Source organism: Pelophylax lessonae (genome assembly GCF_965119305.1).
Source record: "Pelophylax lessonae genome assembly, chromosome: 4".
NCBI lineage: Eukaryota > Metazoa > Chordata > Amphibia > Anura > Ranidae > Pelophylax > Pelophylax lessonae.
Genome location: NC_138771.1, coordinates 490128235 through 490151282, shown reverse-complemented (window position 1 = coordinate 490151282; position 23048 = coordinate 490128235). Strand labels below are relative to the sequence as shown.

The following is a 23048-nucleotide window of genomic DNA, read 5'->3' as shown; positions in this document are numbered from 1 at the left end:
GCTGCCATTCTTACAGCTTCAGCTGAAGAATCCGCCAGGAATCCAATTCCCTGAAACAAGAGTGGAAATGATTTATTAATCTGTTCCCTCGATGTTCCAGCAGAGAAGTGTGTTTGGATTTGAGATAGCCAGAGCTCCAGGTGTCTGGCTATGCAGGTGGATGCCAGGGCTGGCTTTAAGCTCATAATGGAGGCTTCCCAGACCCTACGCAAAGAGATATCAGTTCTCTTATCCATAGGGTCTTTTAGAGCTCCTGAATCCTCAAATGCCAAGTCAGTGCCTTTGGAGATTCTGGAAAGGGAGGCATCCAGCTTAGGGATTTTGTTCCAAGGCTGATCCCCACTGTTGTCAAATGGATACCTTCTTTTCAAAGTCTTTGGAAAAAAAGGCTTTTTATCAGGAGAATTCCACTCCTGTTTAATCATATCCAATAGGGAGCTATGCACAGGGAACACTCTAGCATGCTTTTTATGACAAGCGTACATCAAGTCATGCTTAGAGAGATGCACTTCTTCCTCCTCAATTTCTAGAGTTGTATAAACTGCCTTTAGTAGGTTATCTACATCCTCCAAGCTCAATTTAAAGTTGGAGCTATTATGGGAATCCTTGTCTATGGGTTCCTCCCCTGATCCTGATCCTTCTTGCTCCCCACCGGAGGAGTGGGAAGAAGAAACTTCCTCCAAACCCACTGGGATATTCAAAGATGGGGCCTGGGCCAATGGAGCCTGAGCTGGGGTGGAAGGCTGGACTGGTGCCTGCATCTTTTCAACGAGAGTTTTGAATGAACTAATGGTACTTTTTAGTTCATCTCTCACTGAGGTCAGCATTTTCTGGGTAGAGACTGCAGGGTCGTCTCTGACCAGTTTAGCTATACATGCCCGGCACACTGCTTTGTTCCAAGAGGAACTCAGTTTCTCTCCGCATACAGCACACTTCTTTTTGGGGGGCTGAGGTGGGTTATTGTCCTGAGCCTTGGCCTGGAAGATAAAAGACAAGAGAATTATAATCAGGGAAACTTGTCCTCCTCCCACCTCCCGCTTATCCCCCATTTGTGATTTAGAAAAGAGGGAGCGGTGCTGCTTAACCCCTGCCCCTAACGATAGAAAAGAGAGGGGGGAAGGGGAACGGAGTTCCTAACAGGTATCTGCAAATAGGGTGTACATTTCCCCTTGCTTACCTGAGAGGTGCCGATGCCAGAGCCGACTTCCACCGCCTGTGCGGTTACTGTCGTGTCCATCGCTCTGTATGGTGATCCCAGCACTGCTGTTTCCACCTAACATCGGTCGCCCATATGTACTCACTGTTCGCGCCTTCGGAAACTGGAACGAGGGTTTCCGGCGCCCGCGGATGCCGTCACTGCGCCGGAAGTGACACTGTCGCTTCCCGTGAGGCCAGAGTGGATACGCTGAGTTCCGCCCCCTCCGTTTTTGGCGCCAACTTCAAAATTTCTTCCGAAGTTAGCGGTTCCGGGTACACAGGACTCTGCTCCAAGGAACCAGCCGACCAACGGAGTGGACTCCCCAACGTTCCACCAGACAGCATCCGTAGTCCTGCCGAGAGGCTAGAAGAACAGGAGACAGCGGTCCGCCCCTATTGCGGCACTAAGGGGGTACCGCTATGGGCTGAGGAGATGCATCTTTCCAAGTCTTTCCAAGGACAGTCCAGGAGACCGGGAGCTTCAGTTCCAGGAACATGTTACCCCCTGTCCGGAGGAAACACTAAATACTGAAGGTGAGGACTAAGGCACCGCCTTTTATTTGAATTTTGGAATGTGTTTCCTGTCCCTGGGGGAGGAGCCTAAGGTCTCATGGGCTGTCCTGGAAGACGACTTTGAGAAAAATACATTAAAGAGCGAATCATCATGGATGCTCTTGATGATGAGAATTCCACCGTTGAATGGTTAGAATTTTTTAATAGCGTTGGCATCAAATTACAGGAACTGATCCTGAAAAGAAAAAAGCAAAAAATGAAAATTTTAGAAAAAAGAATTTCAGATCTTAAGAGTATTTTAGATAAGGATAGGGATTTACCCATAGTTACAAAATTCAACACTGATATTAAGAAAAAGCTAGAGAAGACGGACAGAGACATTCATAAGAAAAAAGTGAAAAAATATTATAGGGATTTGGAAGACTTCAAAAGTAATAATAATATCTACTTGTGGCAGAATCCAGGGTTAGCGGTCAATCAAAGGTCTGTTAATAATGGAGCTGCAGCTAACCATCAGAATAGCCAGCAGGCCACTCCGGGACCTAGTACTCAGAGGGGTCCAATGAGACCCGCTACAGCACAGCAGGTCTCGAATGGAGCACGGCCAAAAAATAACAATATGTCTAACCCTGTTGGTACCCTAAACAATCGGAAGGTACAACAAGGGAATTCTGGGAATTATGCAGTCCCAGTACAAAATAGGTATGAATCTTTGTCCCAATATGAGGGATCAAATCCCCTCACCCCAATCCCCACTCGCCCTTTTCCCTGGCGAGGGGGAAGAGGCAGGGGGGGGAGGAGGGGAGGCAGACCCTGGAGAGGAAGACCTCAAGGCTGGGGTCCTCCACACCCACAGGGGATGTACCATCCTCACTGGAGACAACAGTCAGGTCTCCAAGATTATGTGGGAGAACCAGGACCAGGGGATGCCGAGCTGGACGCAAGGAACAAAAAAAGAAGAAGGGACTTCGACTAGAAGGCATTTATAATCTGGCTGGGGTATCCTTGACAAACAAGGAACTGAATATTTTACATGCCGGTTTAAAATGCGCCAAACATAGGCCTGTCAATAAGTTCAATGTCTATATTGACTTGCATAAATTTGTAAGAAAAATTAATCTAAAGAAATATTACCTAAATCCTGCCCGCACACTGGGTGCCCCGAAAGCAGGTTTAACGAACTACTCACTAGGGATTGACAGTGGGCTTAAAAATAGATCTTTGTTTAACCCACAGCAATCTTCAAATCAACACATCGAGGTATTCAAAAACCTCGTGATTCGTGATTTGAAAGAAATTCCAGAGAAAAAGGGTGTCAATCCAAGACATATTCAAGAAGGCCTAGAGGCACTTGAAAAGAGAAAGGATGTCATAGTGAGACCTGCGGACAAGGGAGGGGGTGTGGTTCTCCTGAAAAAGGAGTTTTATCACACCCAACTGTCTACAATGTTAGCGGATAAGGAAACGTATAGAATCCTGAGTAAGGATCCAACATTACAGTATAGACAGGAATTAAGTTCCCTTGTGGAAAATGGTTATGAAAGTCATGTGTTATGTAAGAAGGAAAAACAATAACTGGTACCCAGCTACAGCCGTATACCAACGATATATACGTTACCGAAAGTCCATAAGGACATGGTCAATCCACCAGCAAGGCCGATTGTTAATGGAATACAATCGGTAACGTCGAGGCTGGGGGAGTACCTGGATTTTTTCCTGCAAGAGTGTAGTAAAGTTAAGATCTTACTTACGAGACACTAAGGCTCTGTTGGGAGCTCTTAGGGAGGTAGTTGTGTCTAGTGACAGAGACGTCTTCCTGGTTACAGGAGACGTCTCGTCACTATATACGATCATTCAACACGATGATGCCTTATTGGCTTTCAATTGGGCCTTTAGTAAAAGGGAAGAGATTCCCGACATACAAAAACGTTTTTTGAAAGACGCTCTCATTTTTTGTTTGGCGCACAATTACTTTTGGTTCGACGGCAGTTTCTATCAACAACAAAGAGGTGTTGCGATGGGGGCGAAGTTTGCCCCCAGCCTAGCAAATATTTTTATGGGCGAATGGGAGGACCGGTACATTTTTGCTGCCCGACATGAAGAGTTAATCATCTATCGTCGATACATCGATGATTTGTTCTTCATTTGGGCTGGTACTGAGTCCTCCCTGAAAAAGTTTTGTGAAAAGCTTAATAACAATACCAACATCATCAGGTTAGATTTTAACTGGAGTCGGACCAAGATTCATTATCTGGACGTGGAGATATCCCTTCTTGAAGGTGGGCTGAAGACTCAGGTGTACTTCAAGCCCACTGATCGGAATGGATATCTCCCCGTCCAGAGTGGACATCACCAGCAATGGTTGTCTAATATCCCCAGAGGTCAATTCCTCCGTGTTAGAAGGAATTGTACAGCCGATGAGGATTTTCAAGTACAGTCCCAAGTTCTCAAACATAGATTCATAGAAAAAGGCTACCAAGCTGCTAAATTGGACAATACTATAGCGGAAATAGGGAGGTTATCACAGGAGGATTGTCTGAAGGATACTGAGAAACGTAATACCCAAGGTCATGATTGGAGTTTCATCTCCCAGTTTAATGCTCAACACCGGGAGGTGGAAGAGATTTTCAAAAGGCATTGGCCGGTCCTGTGTATGGACAAAGTTTTGAATGGGGTGTTGCCTGATACCCCAACATTCATATACCGAAAAGGACCGACCTTTGGTGACCAGGTGGTTAAGAAAGTGTTGGATCCTCCTAAGAAGCCGACAATGTTCTGGGATAACACACCTGTTTTTTTTTGCTTGCAGGAGGTGCAAAACCTGCAAGCAGGTAAATACTCATTTAAGAAATTTTACCAGTTTTGTATCTCCATCGAACGGGCAGTCTTTCGAAATAAAAGACACAATTACCTGCAGCAGTACACATGTGGTGTACTGCATACAGTGCCCATGCAATATGTTCTATATTGGGAGGACTAAGAGAACAATTACTACCAGGATCTCGGAGCACATAACAAACATCCGGAATGGATTCAAAGACCATAACCTCTCTCTCCACTTCCGGGATTTTCATAATAAGGATCCTACTCATTTAAAGTTCTGGGGGGTGGAGAAGGTAGCACCTGTATGGAGGGGTTCTAATCGTGTTCGAGAGATATCCAAGCGTGAAACACATTGGATATACTTGACCGAGTCTTTGCATCCTAAGGGTCTAAATGTTGATTTGGACATTAATTGCTATATTAGTAATTATTGATTTTAGGCAATCATAATGTCCCTGTAGTACCCAATATAGATCGAGTAGTCTTTTATCTCTATATTGGTTTGTTTTTTCCTTTTTTCTTGTATTGTCTGATTAATTGGGTCAGCAGTCCCTCAAGTGTGAGATGTTCTCCAATTGGCTCATGAGTTGCTCAGGGCCTTTAAATTATATACATAAGAGCCATATGCTGGTATCTATATTCTTATATCTATTGTTGTAACTATTGGGTAGATACTGTATTTTATTTATTGTATTTTTTATGAATTGTTATTTTTTAAATGGTGATTTTATATGAGATGTCTTTGTTTGATGCCCGTTTTTAAACATTTAAAATATTGTTTTAAATATCTGCACACTATGTGCTGTGTATTACATACAGTATATGGGTGCGGGTTGTTTATCTGTGGTTTATCTTACTGTATATGATTATTGTACAGTGAAGGCATCTGGTAGATTATAATGACACCGCAAGAAATTGTAGTGATTTTATATGTGGATGCGGTAGATGCGGCTTTTTTGGGGGCCGTAGATCGCCAACTGAGGTCAACAGATGTAAACAAACGTCACTTCCTCTGAGTAGGTCCGGATCCAGAAACGATGCGGTGAGGGGAGGTTACGTATGGTACGGGTTGCCGCCTCCCTCTCACGCTGGGCGGATGTGTCGATTGACGCATCACGCTCTCCAATCCAGACCTAGATGATGACGCACTTCCGGGCGGACGTCAGTGAATGACTGGCGCGCCGGAAGGGGCGGGATCCAATCGACCCTCTCTGACCGGAAGTGTCAGCAGAGGAAGTATTTTGGATTATCGGTCCGGCGCAGCGCGGAGGCGCATGCGCCGGCGTGTATATAAATATAGGTCGACTGCGCCGCGCACACAGGCTCTTTGATAAAGTCTTTAAGACGAAACGCGTCAGAGCGTGTGTGCGTGGTCGCCATTACACTGTACTATATACGCCGGACACCTTCCTGGGCAACGCAAGTGGTCTATTGGGATTCGGTGGTCATTTAAGCGTACTATATGCCTTCATTCATTCTGGCTTCTTGTGAGTAGACATCCTAGGGGAGAGGGGCTCTTTATGTGTGATTTTAATAAACCTTATCTGCGAAATTACACTATTGTTTGCCCCCACTCTGTTCATTTGTATATGCTTTGGTGGACGGAGTATCAGCGTGATAAGAAGGCAAAGAAATCCGATTCTGGAGTCCTGTACTCTGAAGAGAGGTGGTTTATTGTGAAGGGCTCATACACACCTGTCATTTGGTGAGTTCCCATTACAGGGGGGGAGCACTTGGCGGTGGTGGAAGTGTGGTGCTTTCTATCCAGGTCCCTCACACCTTTCCCTTGAATAAGAGATACAGGAGTCTCCACGGAACTTTGAACAGACTGTTTTTACGGATTTGTGCGAGTGCACGAATGTCCCTTGCATTTCAGCGCTGTTAGTGTTTGGGGTTCATGACATATTTTGTTAATGATCCTTTTGAACACCTACTATGTATTTTATTTATTTATAACAGCTGCTTAGACTTTGTGTCATTTTCTTTCACCAAGTTGTCTATCCAGTTGTCTTATATAGCGCAGGGTGAGTGAATATATGTTTATAGGGATCCTTGGTTAGATACATATTTTGCACTCCTATCATCCATTCATTTTGTATATTTGTGGACTGGATTTGTAATTGCATTAAAGAATAAAAATAATATTTTTTTTTTGTTTATGGGGGTCCCCCCCCCCAATCCACACCAGACTGTTCAGGTCTAGTATGGCTTTTAAATGGGAATCCCACAGCAAAAAAAAAACCAAAACAAAAAAAAAAAAAAACGAACGAGCATACCTTGCCCTCAACATGGATGGGTGCTTTGTGGCAGGGGTGGCTCCACCCCAAAGCACCTTGTCCCCATGTTGATGGGGAAAGGCATCTCTTCCCCACAACCAAGGGTTGTGGGGATCTGCAGGCGGGCAACTTATCGGAATCTTCAAGCCCCCTCTATGTAAATATGGGGTACACTGTGCCCCACCCATTTATTTATTTACCACTAGCACCAGGTACCTGAACTGTCAGTAGGCAGGTGCCTTTGGGACAATAAACAAAGCGGCAAGGCTGTCATCAGTGACTCCGTCCCTTTGATTATCTAGAGCCAGTGGGAACCCGACTTTCAGACGCCCAGAGGCAAGTGACGTGTGCGGACCTTTTTTTGGGGTCGTGTGGGTGTTCTTTGATTGACGCTGGATTTACTTTGGAGGACATTGTTTTTGTTTTTCTTTTGTCAAAGGTCCCTAAACCCAAAATTACAAGTTGGTTTATGGAAGTAAACGTTTACAAATATATTTAAGAAAACGCTCAGGTGCTGAAAATAAAAATCATATAGGAAAAAGCTGCAGTATCTGTCATGTTGTGCACAGGATGGCTGCTAAACCACTACTATATGTACAAACACAGTTTCTATGGAGGTGTTTGGCTCTAACCTCTGTCCGAAGTGCAGATGCTGCGATCACTCTGTTGCATGGCCTCCCGCAGCTCCTCCAGTTCGGCGTGCTCCTTGGCGTACATGCGTTTTAGGTTTTCAACATGCTGAATCATCACTTCCACCGCTTTACTAACCCGACTTTCCTGAACCAAACAGACCGTTACCATACACTTGTCTGACATGAGTACAACACAGAGAACAAAAACAAATGTACATTGCTTAAAAGAGTGACTATGACACTTATTACAAAACATGGGTGAGCTAGATGCATTTTAAAAACAGTTCTTTAATTGGAGGCAGCCCCTAAATTTACTTTTCGATTGCTGTGAACATATGACTGAATACAGTTCATAACTGTTTAAATATGGGATTGAAGCACCACACCGAGTTAATCATCCAGATATAAAATAACAATGCGAGACTAGAAATCGCCCCTTCATTGGAACTTGAAAATGAGAAACAGTGTATCTGGACTATTTTGAACAGAAATTATGCAGTATTTTTTTTTACTGAACAAGTGTTGGGGTACATGGCAGCTCCAACCAGCTGCTGATGAGTTCTGTATCGCAAAACACTTATTTCAGTAAAAATAATGTATAATTTAGATTTTTAATTCAGCCCAGTACACATTCTGGGGAATTCAAAAAGGGTATCGTAAACACCCTTTAGAATTCCCTCTGGGCGCAGCACCAAAAGGGACAGCCACAATTGCATTACAGAAAGGTACATAAATGTGTCCCCGGATTACATCATTCTGTGACAAAAGGCGTAGGGCGGAGTCACGTGATGACGTCATTGCGTTCTTCGATCTGTGAAAGTGCGGGTTGGTTGTGTCTTTTGCCAGCAAGATTGTTTTTAAAGGCGTGCAACTACTATATTGATCATGTAAGTGCATATCTTATCTTTTAAAAAGCAAACTTAAGATTTTACACTATGTGTGTATTTTTGGGATAAAATTGAGGCATTATCTGGATGACCTACACCTTTGGCCCAGAGGGGAATCCATAAGAACCATATGGAAAGGCCCTGGCTGGGTATGTAGCCACAAGTGCTGCTGACCTTTCATTATAGAAGGTCCCTTTCAGCTGGTTAAACAGGCATTTTTACCATACACAGGTGGTGATGTCTTAGTCATGTTTTCACATTTCGGTGATGGATGTTGACTTTATTTAGCGATCTCAACATTCTGGTCTCATATGAGGACTTTATTAATTTTTTTATATTTTTATTTTTTCACAATTTAGGATTCACAATTTTGGTTTCACTGAAATATATTTTTGCAATTATTGATGAATTGTACTGTTGTATTCATGATGAATTGTACTGTTGTATTCAAAGTATGCATAGCATGACTCTTTATGGCTTGAATATGTTTTAACTGTGTATATGTCTCACAGTAGAAAAAACAAAAGTATCACACCTTTCGGCACGCAATGGGAACAGGTTAGGACAGTGTTGCACAAACATTGGCAGGTCCTTACAATTTCTCCCCAATAGAACGTATTGTTGGACCACGTCCCCTACTTACAGCTAAACGGGCACCGAGCCTTAGGGACAACCTCTGCCATTCAGAGTTCACACGCTCACGAGGGGAAGACAATTGGCTTACCTCACTGCCTAGACTAAAAGGCATGTTCCCATGCGGAAGATGTACGATCTGCAAATCGGTCTTAAAATGTAAAACTTTTTCAAGCTGTGATGGACAGAGGGAGTTTACCATTAACAGTTTTATAAACTGCCAAACAGAGCGCGTTATCTACGAACTTATCTGCCCCTGTAAGAAGTCTTACATCGGCAAGACAAAACGCCAGCTCAAAGTGCGGATTTTGGAACATATCTCTGACATCAGGAAAAAGGTAGATAACAGAACCGTACCCCTCCATTTCTTGGAACATCACGGGGCTGACCCGGAGGGTCTGAAAGTTAGGGGGATCTATGCATTAAAATTGCCAGCTAGAAGGGGTGACTTTGACAATGTCCTTCTTCAAAAAGAAAAGATGTGGATATACATGATGGGGTCTCGGGTACCCCACGGTTTAAATGTTGAATTCAATCTCCAGCCTTTTCTCAACGCAGGAATCAAGCCCCCTTGTCACTCCCCGGGTGCCCGGATGGGAGGGGTGCGGTTCTGTTTCTACTCTGCCAAATTCTCTACACTTCCTCTTTTCCATATGTAGATATCTAGTACTCATATCTGCTATGTAACTTATATTCCTTGGTATTCCAAGATAGTTCAGAATAAAGACCTCTTCGATTATAGGTCATTAGTACTGTGATCTCTTCCAGCCTGTCTAATTTAGGCATTATTTATATTCTACATGATATGGATAACCTCCCCCCTATTTATATGAGTTCCCACGGTGGTGGCAATCATACAGACCATTAACTTTTATTTTTTATTTCGTGTCTATAGCACAATTGTACATGTATTATGCAGTATTTTTTATCTTGTTTGTTTATCAAAATGAACGCCGACATTTCCTGCGGTGCCACCCTTTAGGATTGGCTTAATCACCTTACTCAAAGATACGGGTGCTTTTTATCCATTGGGGAGATAATTTTTACAGATATCCCCTGAATGGGTTAAGCGCCACAACGGTGACGATATGGTTAATTTATTGCAGCCAATTATGTCCAACATAAAGGCGGGCACCCTGGACAACACCACCAGCTCTGAAGAAACCGACTGTCCGTCGGTGAAACGCGTCAGCGTTGGCGTTGTGGCACCCCGCACATTGTGTCCCCCTGTGCAGCATTGTCCACACTGCTTGTCATCCTTATGGTCACTGTCAGCGGCTGTTCCCCTTACCAGGCACCCGGCGGATCGTACCTACCGGAAGTGACGTTTTTCACCCATACCAGGAAGTAACTGAATCCTGTATGCCGTGGTAGCCGACACCCGGGTTGAACGCCGCTCCGAAGAAGACAGTGGACCGGACTGCACAGCACAACGGGACTGGGACGGAGCTTCATACCTCTATGGATCCCGCTTAGAGCCCAGCCGGACCGCATACCTTTACAACATCTACAGGTAAAGCTGCACTTACTTTCATACTTGTGGAACATTTCCCCTGTTTTCTGTACTCCAGTTTGCCGTATGAGGACATCCTCGCTTCACCGGCACATGCAGCAGCGGATCCGAGGTCTTACTGGACTCCAGCAGCCGACCATCATATCTCCCCACTAACTCCCTGTGATTTATCTTCTATCCCTTTTACATCCGGAGCTCACAGCCCCCTTACATCTCCCCTTTGAGAGGACTGCACGATCTACAGCTTTTTCTGCCTCATGCACATACCCACATGGGAATACTGTGAGCTATACAGGTGACAGTGGGCTATTATATATCATCATTTATTTTTCACAGGAGCACGCTTCTAGATTGTGCTATTGGATGCATCCATAGAGGTTATTACATACCACCTGGCAATCGTGCCGACCTCATTGTTCGACATATGCCTGGCGGTATGTTAGGTCATGTATGAGTAATTCAACCTAATAGCTGGTTTTCATGCCTCATATCACCTCTAGGTGTATCAGCAATTCCAGTTATCTTATTGGTTTATTCTCATTTATTATTTGACATGCTCCAGTCCAATTTTCACATGTGTTCAATGCCACTTTTTATTGTATGTTTTTAAACAGTGTCATTGCAGTGTGTCTCTCCATTGCCTTGTATTTAGTCTTATTTTTCATTCTCAAAAGGCACAAGTGCCTAAATAAAATTTACCTTTTTGCACTATTTCATTGCTTGAGTATCCTTAGTTGGTTTTCCGTGGGAGTGCTCCATTTTGGACCACCCCCACAACTTGTGTTTTTTCAATTTTGAATCCTTTACCCAACGGCCACTCTATGCTTTTCTCTAGCCCCTAAGTCGTGTTATTATACACAATACTGTGTGGCTAGGTACATTATCTGCTCCGGCATTTTTGAGGCCCATTACGGATTACCACATACCCTGTTTATTTCTATATGTCTCACAGTAAACTTGCAGTTTGGATTATTTCACTTTTTCACATTTGATGTGAGTTTTTTTCTTCCCTTTTGACATAAATCTGTCAATGGCAGTATCCATACTGGACACTCCTTCCTCAGTGCACTCCCTCCCTGGACTCTGCCTACCTCTAGTTTAAAACTTCTCGACTATGTGCCTGACCGTGCGACAGCGCAGAGTTTGATAGGGAACTGTGAGACTTTTGATTACCAGAAGATGTCAGTGGGCAGATCTATAGCCACTATTCAGTCCAATAGTGGCTTTGGAATCCGCCTACTGCCATGCACTGTCAACCAAAGGTAAGGCAGACCTGATGGGGGAACTAGTCTCGGAGTTCCCCATCAGGTTCTGCCCAACAAACAGGCACTATGGCCATGAATGTAAGCTCTGTATATAATATTGTTAGACAATTTAGAATGAACCCAAATTGTATTTTACATAAATTTGCTGTTTACTTACAAAATTAGTAAAATAAGAGATAAAACTAATTTAGGAATTTCTAATACTTTTTGTGTGCAACTTTTTCTACTTTAGAATAGATACAGGTTCAGTTAGGCCTGGTTCACACGGATGCATTTTCTAATGCGGTTCAGATCACTTTAAATCACCTGACATGTGAAACAGGAGTGCCAATGGAGCCTATTTACATACATGCAGCATGGCCTCGATCTGATTTTACAAAGGGTCCTGTGTGAGTTTGATGCGTTGCAGTGCGATTCTGAGATCTATAGACCTCAATGGAAATGCTTTCAGATAACTTATTATTTCGTATTGTCACATGAATTCAAGAACATTTTCTCCCCCAGTCTTTCCCAGTCTTTGCTCTCCTCGTACAGCACAGAAAACACAGCTGCATTCCAAATGGTGACCAAATCATATCAGAATCGCAATGGAACCACATCAATTAGCACTGCAACTGCCCCTTGAAATCCACTGAAAAACAGATCTAAATTGCACTGCATCCGTGTGATTCTAGGCTTACGTTCAAATATGTGTAGAATAATAAACTCTGTATTGAGTACAATCTTTCACCTGGTGAATGGCCCCCAACATCTCTGCTCGGCTGGCCACGCGTGCCGTGTGCTGATTCAGAAACTGCAAACTCTTCTCCAGTTTCTTGACGATCTCATTTGTCTGGTTATCGTCCTCACAGAGTGGAATCAGTGTCTGCAGCAAAAATCAAAGTATCTCAATCTTTCACAGCTTGATTCACCAATTATTGGTTTATTCTAGATTAGCAGTCCCCAAATGGCCACAAAAATTTGGGTAGAACTGGAAATTCCGTTACAGCAGGCTTTACCGTTGAAGCCATTTTAGGATATAAGAAGTAAAGTCAGAATTCCTTCTACTATTGGCCATGCAAAATCCGTTTTAGATGGGAGGTTATGTATAGCTTTAAAGTTTTGAATAGAGTAAGGAAGGACTCAAACCTCTCTCAGTATTTTATTGCTCAGTTATACAAGAAGCAGTGTTATTCAGTATAAAAAAAATAAAAAATCAACAGTTTGCATCCAGGACCAATCATCGGCAGGTAATCACGGTCAATGTACAATTATGTGCAAACGGCTGGTGTGCCTCTGTACTGTACGGGGCTTCCCGCCCACAGATGTTTTAAATAAACCCTGTTCAATCCTGCATTCATTGTCGGTCTCTAAACACAAGTGTGAATGAGGCCTAAAAAGTAACTCTCAAATTGTTATAACACAACACAATTATTGCTAAAAAAAAAAAAAAAAATATTATAAACAAAAATATTAAAATAGGATGAATAAGCATCTATAATTATAGGATTCATTAGTAGCAGAACTATAGTGATCACATTTATGTAAAGAGTGTCATAAACAAAAGTTTGAAGTGTTTGAATTACTATAACCAAAATTATACCATACACACAATGACAACAGTGTGACTAACTCCAGCTTGAAGTTATGCACACAATACACAATAGTCCTATAGCTTTAAAAGGTTATTATATTGTTATAGTGATACTGTTTCAAACTGATTTGTTTCAGACCATTTTGTTTTGTATGACACACTATAAACTGATCACTATAGTTCTTCTATTAATAAAACCTATAATTGGGAAGGTTTTGTCATCCCATTTTTTTTATGCTCCCTTGTGGTTTTGCGATGGAGGAGTGTCTGAACGGCCAATACATGTTGGATTTCCTTCTACAATTATCTACTAGAACATTATTTTGGACTCTAAACCCATTAGTAAGGCACTCCACTCTTACTGCTTAGCTGGGAGTGTTCTGAACATCCCTCCTTCCCCATCTGTCCTGTTGACATTGTCATTGGAACAGAATATTATGGGAAATCGAAACTTTTAGAGTCGTCACTAGAACCAATGTGAGGGGAAATCTTCCAGTGGGGACACCAGTTCCGATGACAACAATATAATAGGGGAACTTTTTTTTCTATTTGTAGAGATTTCCTCTAACTTCCTGTTGCATCTCCAGGACAGGAAGTAAAGGTAAATCTCCCTAAGATAACCGCAAAAAAAAAAAAAAAATCCTTTCATATGCTATCCAAAACTTAAAAAAGTAGCTTTAAATCCACTTAAATTGTGCTTCTTATTCACCGCTCTCCTTCCTCATGTCTTGAGAAGCTCAGTGCTGTCAGTCACAACTATATTTTTCAACTTAAAAATATAATTTCCCATCTATTTGAAGCCAAGGAAACTTTCCTTCAGCACACAAACTGGGCCTATTAACACCAGAATGCAATGGGGCGCAGTACACACATTTTTATGCATTGAGTTGCATTGCGTTAGGCATCCAAATCAAAATGAATAGGCTGTAATGCACCCAAATAAATAAAATAAAAACAGGTCATGCTGCATCATGTTCGAATGCATTGCTCTGTAATGCACTGTGTTTTGAGCACGTGTTCATGTATTGCAGAGCTGGAATCCCTAATGCGCTCATTGTTGATTGACAGGCCCTTTATCCAGTGAAAACTAGTCTAAGAAACATTCACTAATCACTAGCACTCCATTCACACATCCAGGACAGGAAAGGGCAAGAATCACTTTCAGGAATAACCATACCTCCAAGAGCTTTTTACAGCTGGCGAGCTCCTTCTTCAGATTCTCTTCCGCCAAATCGCGAGACCGTTCCTCCAGGCGCAGACGTTTATCCAGAGTGAAAATGTCGCACTTGAAACCCAGCGACAGGCGGAGGAATTCAGTCTGATCAAACGGGGGAAAAAATTTAATTTCCTTTAGCTGGAATGCGTCGATAAAAGCCTGTTTCAGTACAGAAGTTTGCTAGCTGTGGTCTCGCTCAGGATTTAATTAAAGGACTTTTTGGTTCCTTATGCCATTCTCACCACAGCATGGCAAAGCGTACCATAACTTTAAATAGGTAGTATCTATTTGTATCCTGTAGATGGCAGTGTTGATATAAAAAATAGATCATAAAATATTTTTGTTTTAGATACCATGGGCAAGGGTTGGAATCCGTCACGTTTTTAATATTAAAAGGTTTGTAGGAGAGCACAAAGATACCAAGATAATATTGGCAATCCAGATTTCTAGGAGAGCACCAAGATACCAAGATATTATTGGCAATCCAGATAAGGTAGGTCACAATAACTGCTGCCAAGCCAGCGACCGGCCTCATGCGGTTTACACAATTATAATACCAGGATTTCCAAACTAATGCCCAAACCTGCAGCACTGTCAATCCCTGATAAAGGGAGCCTCCTAACAAAATACTGCAGAACATAAGCACTACTAGTAAGGCTTTTTGTCAATTGCAGTTCAATTCTTGTGTGTGAAATTATAAAATGCTTCTAAAAAAGGAGAGGGGTTGCTGGACTCACCTCTAACTCTTTGTTGTTGTTAGAAGTGCTACAAAAGAAATGACAAAAATAAGCTGCATTATTCCCAGAAAAAAAAAAAATATACAACTATTAAGACAAATAAATTAAAAAAAAAAAAAAAAAAAAAAAAAAAAAAAAAAAAAAAAAAAAAAACTTACTGGTTGTCTTCTGCACACTGAGTGTTCATTTTAACAGATGGTGGCGTTTTCACCACTAAAGAAAACAAAAATTCTATTTAATTCAAGTTTATAAATGCATCTTTTCAAGTTTATAAATGCATCTGCAATTTATTAATTTCCTCTTTAAAAAAAATAAAAAATCATTGCACAAATGTTACAAGCATCTGCCCAGCCATTACAAATTCTGACCATATTTTGCTTGTTCCATCTAGTGGCTATATGTTATTTTCCCTGAATACCTTCAGCAGGACAATAATGCAATATGGCCATTAGATGGAGCAAACGATCATAGGAAATCTCTATTAAGCAAAATATGATCAGAATTTGCGACGGTGGGGCAAATGTTTGTGTCACTTGTCCACCAAATTATATTATATTATATTATATATATATATATATATATATATATATATATATATATATATATATATATATATATAATAAGAGAAAAAGTCCACAGGGATTGCTGCACAATTCTTTCTTTATTGGAATTTCCAATTGTGCAGCAATCCCTGTGGACTTTTTCTCTTATATATACAGCCTGTGGGATGGCTTGATTGCTTTGCACACAACCTCAACAAACCACTGCTGTTGTGCTGCTCACCAACCTTTTGAATATATATATATATATATATATATATATAATTTTTTTTTCATAAATAGACCCCTTGGTGTTTAGGATTTTCACCGAATGTCGGACTATTTTGTAAATGATGCAAAGTGTTTCAGTTATGGTAGTAACATTACATTATTTCACACATGGACTCAGATGCACTGTTGGTATTGGTAAAACTATAAGAATGTTAGTGTTTAGTGTATCTCCCAACTATCCCATAGCATGATCTTCTGAACACTCCATAACTGAACAAAGTGACCCAACAGACTCGGCTACTGAGTGGGGAATTCACATTGTCCACATGTGGGCCGATCATTAGCCCCTAATCACACTTAGCGTAAGCATAGCCAAGATGCCCTCTAAATCGCCTGGCCACACTCACACTAAGTGTGAAAGGAGGCAGACAGTACACTTTTCACTTGTCGTACAGAAGCAGAATTTTGCATGTTTTTGCCCCACAGACTTCTAAATGGGGTCCTCCAAAAATTTGTGCAAATGTGTGTTTCTCCAAGTACTCTCATTAAAATCTATGAGGCCAAAAACACAGATTTTGCCCCAAAGGAACTTGTTTACTTCTTTGAGCTTCATGCCACAAGCCATGAACTGTGGTCATCAGTTATTTTCAATATTGTATTTAGCAAGGTAATAGAGAGGTAACCTTAAGTGCCGGTTCACATTAGTGCGATCACAGAGATTGCATGTAATTCGGAGCGCACTGCTCCTAAATTACATGCGATCTCTGTGCAGTTCAAATTTCAGCCATACAGTTTGTATGGCTGAATTTGCACCGCAATCGCACTAAAAGATGCACTGGACCCTTTTTTTGGTCCACAGCAGAATCAGATCGCATGGTGGTTCACACTTGCAGATCGCACTGCAACATACGATCTCAACTGGGGGTGTCGATAACTTAATTGACACCCCCTGCGTATCGCATATGGCAGTGTGAACTGCCAGGGGTGTGGATGCAATGCAGGAACACGCTGTATATTCGCAGCGTTCCGCAAATGTGAACCGGGACTTAATCATCCATACATATAAAGCACTCACCTTCTGAAGGGGACGTTTTACTCTCTCCGACTGATTCTTTTTCTGGCTTGGGCTGTGAAAAAAAATAAAATAAAATAAAATAAATAAAAATGTAACAAACGTCTCACACAGGGGAGTTTATTTACTAATACTGGAGGAAGCAAAATCTGGTGCAGCTCTGCATGGTAGCCAATCAGCTTCTAACTTTAGCTTTGACAAAAAAAAACCTGGAGACCACGTTCACAGGGCGATTTTGACATGCAATTTGATGTCAAATCACTTGCCAAATCGCCACCTATTGCAGGCAACGGCACCGTCCGATTTTGCGGAGCTGCACGGATTCCCAAAAGTAGTTCCTGCACTACTTTTGGCAACTTTGGGGACGATTTTAATAGACGTCTGTGCATGAACCCGCACAGATGTAGCCCCCGAACTTGCACTGAAATGTCGGTTTGAAATCGTGCGGGTTCAGCTGAACTCGCACTATTTCAAACCTGCCTTCAGTGTGAACTTAGCTGGAAGCGGATTAGCTACCATGCACAGCTGCACAAGATTTTGCACTCTCCAGTTTTAGTAAATCAACCCCAGGGTGACAAGACAATTTAAATTGTTCGAAACTAATACAAGACCGAGCCATGCAGGGACATGTGGGATAGGGGTCCAACTCAGGCATGCAGGTCTGTCTGACATTGTGTATTTTAGTGGTACCTTAGAGGTCACACAAACATACAAACTAGTGGAGGTTGTACATTTCTGTTCATGTTTCTGGCACATCGCAGTGCCAGCGGCAGGATTAGATTGGCTGGGGTGTATTCACTCCAACTTTTGATGATTACTATTAATTATACTAATATTAAAAGAAACTGTATGAGTTACTAATCAGAATGTTCGCTGAACTTCCCTTTATAACCTGATCAACCACTTGTAAACCTCATGCAAAGCTTTTAGGATATACATTGGAAAGGAATATCCATTAATAATTAGCATGCATAAAATCCAAGTATTTGATAGTTTAAGAGATGCATCAATAGTAGGCTCAGAACTCTTGAGCTTTGAGCCTACTATTGATGCATCTTTTAATCTATTAAATACTTGGATTTTATACATGCTAATTATTAATGGATATTCCTTTCCAATGTATATCCTAAAAGCTTTGCATGAATTGTCAATTATTATGTTCTTTATTGCATCATTGATTCAATTGTCACGTGTATGTATCATTCATTTATTGTAATGTTATATATCATGATGATATTCATCATTAAATTGTTATTTGTATCAGTGACTCTACTATTCTATATGCCAACCACTCCCACACACTTCATACAAAGTCACTACCCATTTTTTCCTTGTCAGCAACACTTGGCAATCGGCTGTATAATACCTATGTTATGCTACAGATCATTTATATTATATACTATATATTATTTATTACATTATTGTACCTATTATGCCGATTGCTTTGTTCCTGGTAATAACCATGTTATTCCCCTCCCCCTTATAGCTACATGAATAGGGATGGAGGCGTCTAGCCCTAGATGGGCAGTGCCTCATATAAAGTCCCAACTTTTTAATTTTGTTTTGTCTTTGTTCTTGACAACCTATCACATTGCTATAATCTTTTTATATGGACTAAAAACTGAAGGACTTATGAATAGATGATTGTGGAACAGATCATCTGAGTTTCCAATAATAATTGGGAAATTTGCTTTGATATACAAGTGCTTTGGATTATAAGCATGTTGGCGGAATAATTTTATGCTTGCATTTAAAGGTTTTACTGTAAATACTATTAAAGCAAAATTGTCACTGAGCTCATTAAAACGATGAATCTGTGCTCACTTCGAATGCCCAATCACATGCAAAAATAAAAAGGTTTCTTTTTTATGAACCCCCCCCACAAGTTTACCTTATTTACTATGCTCAGTTACCAGTCTCTACCACTTGAATTAAAAACTACTAAGCACACGTACCAATTTTCCATCCTTGAGGGTACCTGGATCTTGTGGGGAATCAGACTGGATGACTACAGCTGGAAGACAGAGGCAAAGGACCTCAACTTTTAACATAAAGCAATATGTATACCCAGAAAATAGAGTCCATTAAAGGTAACAGCGACACCACATCCCTAGATTCCAATCCTTTTGTATCACCACAAAATGAGGGGCATTTAAGGAGTCACGAATACCATAATATTGTATGAAAGTTTATCTAATACAATACCATAGCAAAAGCAAGAGTGCTTCCAATGGGTTTTTATCATACTAGGACAGTCTTTCTGAACCTTTTTTCATGAAAGTCACGCTTTAAAATTCAGCATAATCTCATTGTACCCCATTCTAAAATGTGAAAAACTAACCAAATAGTTTAGTAATATCGCAGCAGATCCACTTATGTGACAGACCGAACATTGGAGGGGATTTATTCTTACAAAGCAAATACACCTGAAGAGGGGCACACATGAAGAGGGGCATGGAAAGGGGCAAACTACCTCCTCCTGATCAATCAATGATGTGGTTAGGATGGTCCAGGTGCACAAAGTTGTAACGATGCACAAACTAAACTTGTGTATTGTCTAACAAAAAGGCAGGCTTGATCAACTAGCTGGCTTGTTGACAATTTCTGTGTAATTTGATGCAATTTTTAGGCATTTTGTCTAGGCACCCCTGAAGACACCCCAGGGTGAAACAGGAAAAGGGTTGAAAAAAGGTTGTGCTTTGATGTAGAGTGTTCCCGTAATATATACACTGCCCTCACCTACTCAGGAATACAACAGCTGGATAGGAGAGTGGTTAAAGGTAGCGCACATGGGCAAGTATGGGTTTGCATTTTATATATTATGTATACACAGTTACACACACACTGAAAAAATTAAGTAGGGGGTTGCTGCACAAAAAGTAATGTTTTCCAGATATATTATTACATACGTATTTGCTAGTTACCAGCAAATACGTATGAAATTTTAAATCTGGAATAAAATTACTTTTTGTGCAGCAACCCTCTACTTCATTTTTCTATATATGACCTTTGGGAAGGTCTGGTTGCAAGCACAAGCTTGAACGCTTGAACTGCCATAGTGCACCTCACCCTTTGGACTATATATATATATATATATATATATATATATATATATATATACACATATACACACACACACACATGCACTGCTCAGAAAAATTAAAGGACCACTTTGAAAACACATCAGATCTCAATGGAGAAAAATATCATGCTGGATATCCCAATCAATATACTGATATAGAATGGGGAATGTGTTAGGAACGAAAGGGTGCCACATTGTTTGATGGAAATTAAAACAAAGAACCTACAGAGGGCTGAATTCAAAGACAACCCAAATATCTAAGTAAAAAAAAAAGATGAAGCAGGCTAGTCCATTTTGCTGAAATTTTATTGCAGCAACTCAAAATGGTACTCTGTAGTTGGTAAGGCCCCCACATGCTTGTGTGCATGCCTGACAACGAGGTGACGGATGGTGTCCTGGAGTATTTCCTCCCAGATCTGGACCAGGGCATTACTGAGCTCCAGAGATGTATAGTAACGAAGTAGAACTACTTAAGTACTGTACTTAAGTACCGAAATGCGGTATCTGTACTTTCCTAGAGTAGAATTTTTTTCTCCTACTTCTACTTCACTACATTTTTTCGATGATTTCGATACTTCTACTCAAGTATTTTTTTTTGTGCTGCATCGTTACTCGTTACTTTTAAAAAAATTACCACTGCCAGAACAGTAGATGGCAGGTTACATAAAGCTCAAAAAAATGTGTATAATGTCATTTGTAAATCAGCACATACGAAAATAAAGGCTGTGTATAATAAAAGCTGCTATACCAAATCTTTCCAATAAAAAGAAAATATGAAACAAACAAACACAACTTGGCTGTGCGAATAAAGTGCCTGTGCAATCGATATAATATCATTGTTGCCCCCAGTGCCCTGCCTACACTCCACACAGTATCAAAAATAAAGTGACATGAATATGCTAAAGCCTAAATGCAGTGAAAATAATTATTCCCACAATGTAACAGTAAATTCCATTCATATAAAATATGACAATAAATCACAATAAAATAAGTTATGAAATAAGTTAGGTCAGGTGCGTGCAACAAGTTGAAGTGTGTAAACCTATCTATAACGAAAAGTCCATAAATTAATTCCAGTGTGCAAATCTAAAGTGTGACTTCACTTGTCAGATGCTTCCACCTCCTTCAGTGCTCGAGTGACCGACCAACACACTTAATGGTGGTGGCACTGGTGGATAGCGTCTGGGTGGCACTGTGGCACTGGTTCAAAAAGCCATATATATTTAATTATTTCAATTCTCAATCCCATAGGTCCTCTCCTCATAAGATATTAATAACTTAAGATTAGGTGATGAACTTCTTGGCGGCCCTGGCAGGATGACGGGGACACCCGCCACTTCTGGAGCCGAGCCGCTGTGATTCCCCAACATGTGACAAAGTGACAGCCAGGAGATCTAGTGACTAGTAGTGCTCAACAATACCACTTTTATATATAAAAATGAAATAAAATATACTGACTCACAATTTAGTAGTAGTAGTAGTAGTAGGTAGCGTGTAGCAGTAGGCAGCACAACTCAATTCAAACAATCCCACAGCCTCGCTCGCGCCGCGGCCCGCGGAATCACTGTCATGATCACATGATCATCAAGTTAAGACCACACTGAAGGAGCCGTGCTGCCGTCTTCCCGCTCGAGGTCTCCGCCTCTAAACGTGTTGTGTGTCACTCAGACTCCACCCCTTAGGGCTCTTACTGAGAGGAGTTGTGACACGGGCGGCGGGACTCGAAGCATTTTCTTCGTTATCTCATCTTCTTCTCTATGAGGTGAGTGAGGTGGACCGTGGAGAGGGCCTAATCCTTGCCATGGCAAATGTGCCATTTGAGAATCAAATAATCAATATAAAATAATATTATATACACACGGGTCATGGGTGGCTTTTTTGAACCAAGAAGAGTGAGACTGACGGCTATGATGATTATCCGACCATCCATGGTCCATGGACCATAAGTGTTGTGTTGTGGTGGTGCCTGTGCTTCCTGCGGCCTGCCTCTGCCTGTGCTTCCTGCGGCCTGCCTCTACCTGTGCGGCTGTGCCTGCCTCTGCCTGTGCTTCCTGCGGCCTGCCTCTGCCTGTGCTACCTGCGGCCTGCCTCTGCCTGTGCTTCCTGCGGCCTGCCTCTGCCTGTGCTTCCTGCGGCCTGCCTCTGCCTGTGCTTCCTGCGGCCTGCCTCTGCCTGTGCTTCCTGCGGCCTGCCTCTGCCTGTGCTTCCTGCGGCCTGCCTCTGCCTGTGCTTCCTGCGGCCTGCCTCTGCCTGTGCTTCCTGCGGCCTGCCTCTGCCTGTGCGGCTGTGCCTGCACTGCAGTGGCCACTGGCAGTGGCACTTGACTTGAGCAAAGCAAATGAGCACTACTAGTGTGAAGGACAGGTGGTGGAAGCATGTTCTGACAAGTTCTTATAATGAAAATAATATAGACAGCGTTTTGAACCAGTGCAGTGCCAGTGCTACTAAGGTGAGAGGCAGAGAGAGAGGCTATCCAGTCCACCACTTTACTGAGCAGATCACAGAAGAAAGGTGGAAGCATCTGACAGCAAGTGACAAGCACTTCTTAGATTGCACACTGGAATTCAGTTATGGACTTTTCCTTATAAAGTTTAGTTTACACACTTAAACTTGCACCTAACTTATTCACAATCACAACTTATTTTATTGTGGTATTGTCATATATATTTTATATGAATTACATTTACATTGTGGGAATAATTTGCACTGCATTTAGCACAGACATGTCACTTTATTTTTGATACTGTGGGCGATGATTTTGAATACAAGAAGAATATATATATATATACTGTATATATATAATTGCAGGCACTTTATTAGCATTTTTAGCACAGCCACTTTGTTAGTAGTTTTTGATGC

General features: G+C 41.6%; 2 protein-coding genes across 2 annotated transcripts in view; both read right to left on the bottom strand.

Moving 5' to 3' along the window:
* ETFRF1 (electron transfer flavoprotein regulatory factor 1) overlaps positions 1–23048 on the bottom strand; it is a 305885-nt gene that overhangs the window by 88636 nt on the left and 194201 nt on the right. The gene's annotated exons all lie outside the window — the stretch shown is intronic.
* The window catches only part of LOC309554427 (inositol 1,4,5-triphosphate receptor associated 2-like), a 224196-nt gene that overhangs the window by 17797 nt on the left and 183351 nt on the right, over positions 1–23048 (bottom strand). The window contains exons 24-30 of the mRNA XM_082256145.1: positions 19063–19121; positions 17111–17162; positions 15424–15478; positions 15266–15293; positions 14490–14630; positions 12470–12604; positions 7442–7586 (exon numbers count right to left, since the gene is read on the bottom strand). Coding sequence (XP_082112271.1) covers positions 7442–7586; positions 12470–12604; positions 14490–14630; positions 15266–15293; positions 15424–15478; positions 17111–17162; positions 19063–19121 — 615 coding nt within the window. The remainder of the gene's footprint in view (positions 1–7441; positions 7587–12469; positions 12605–14489; positions 14631–15265; positions 15294–15423; positions 15479–17110; positions 17163–19062; positions 19122–23048) is intronic.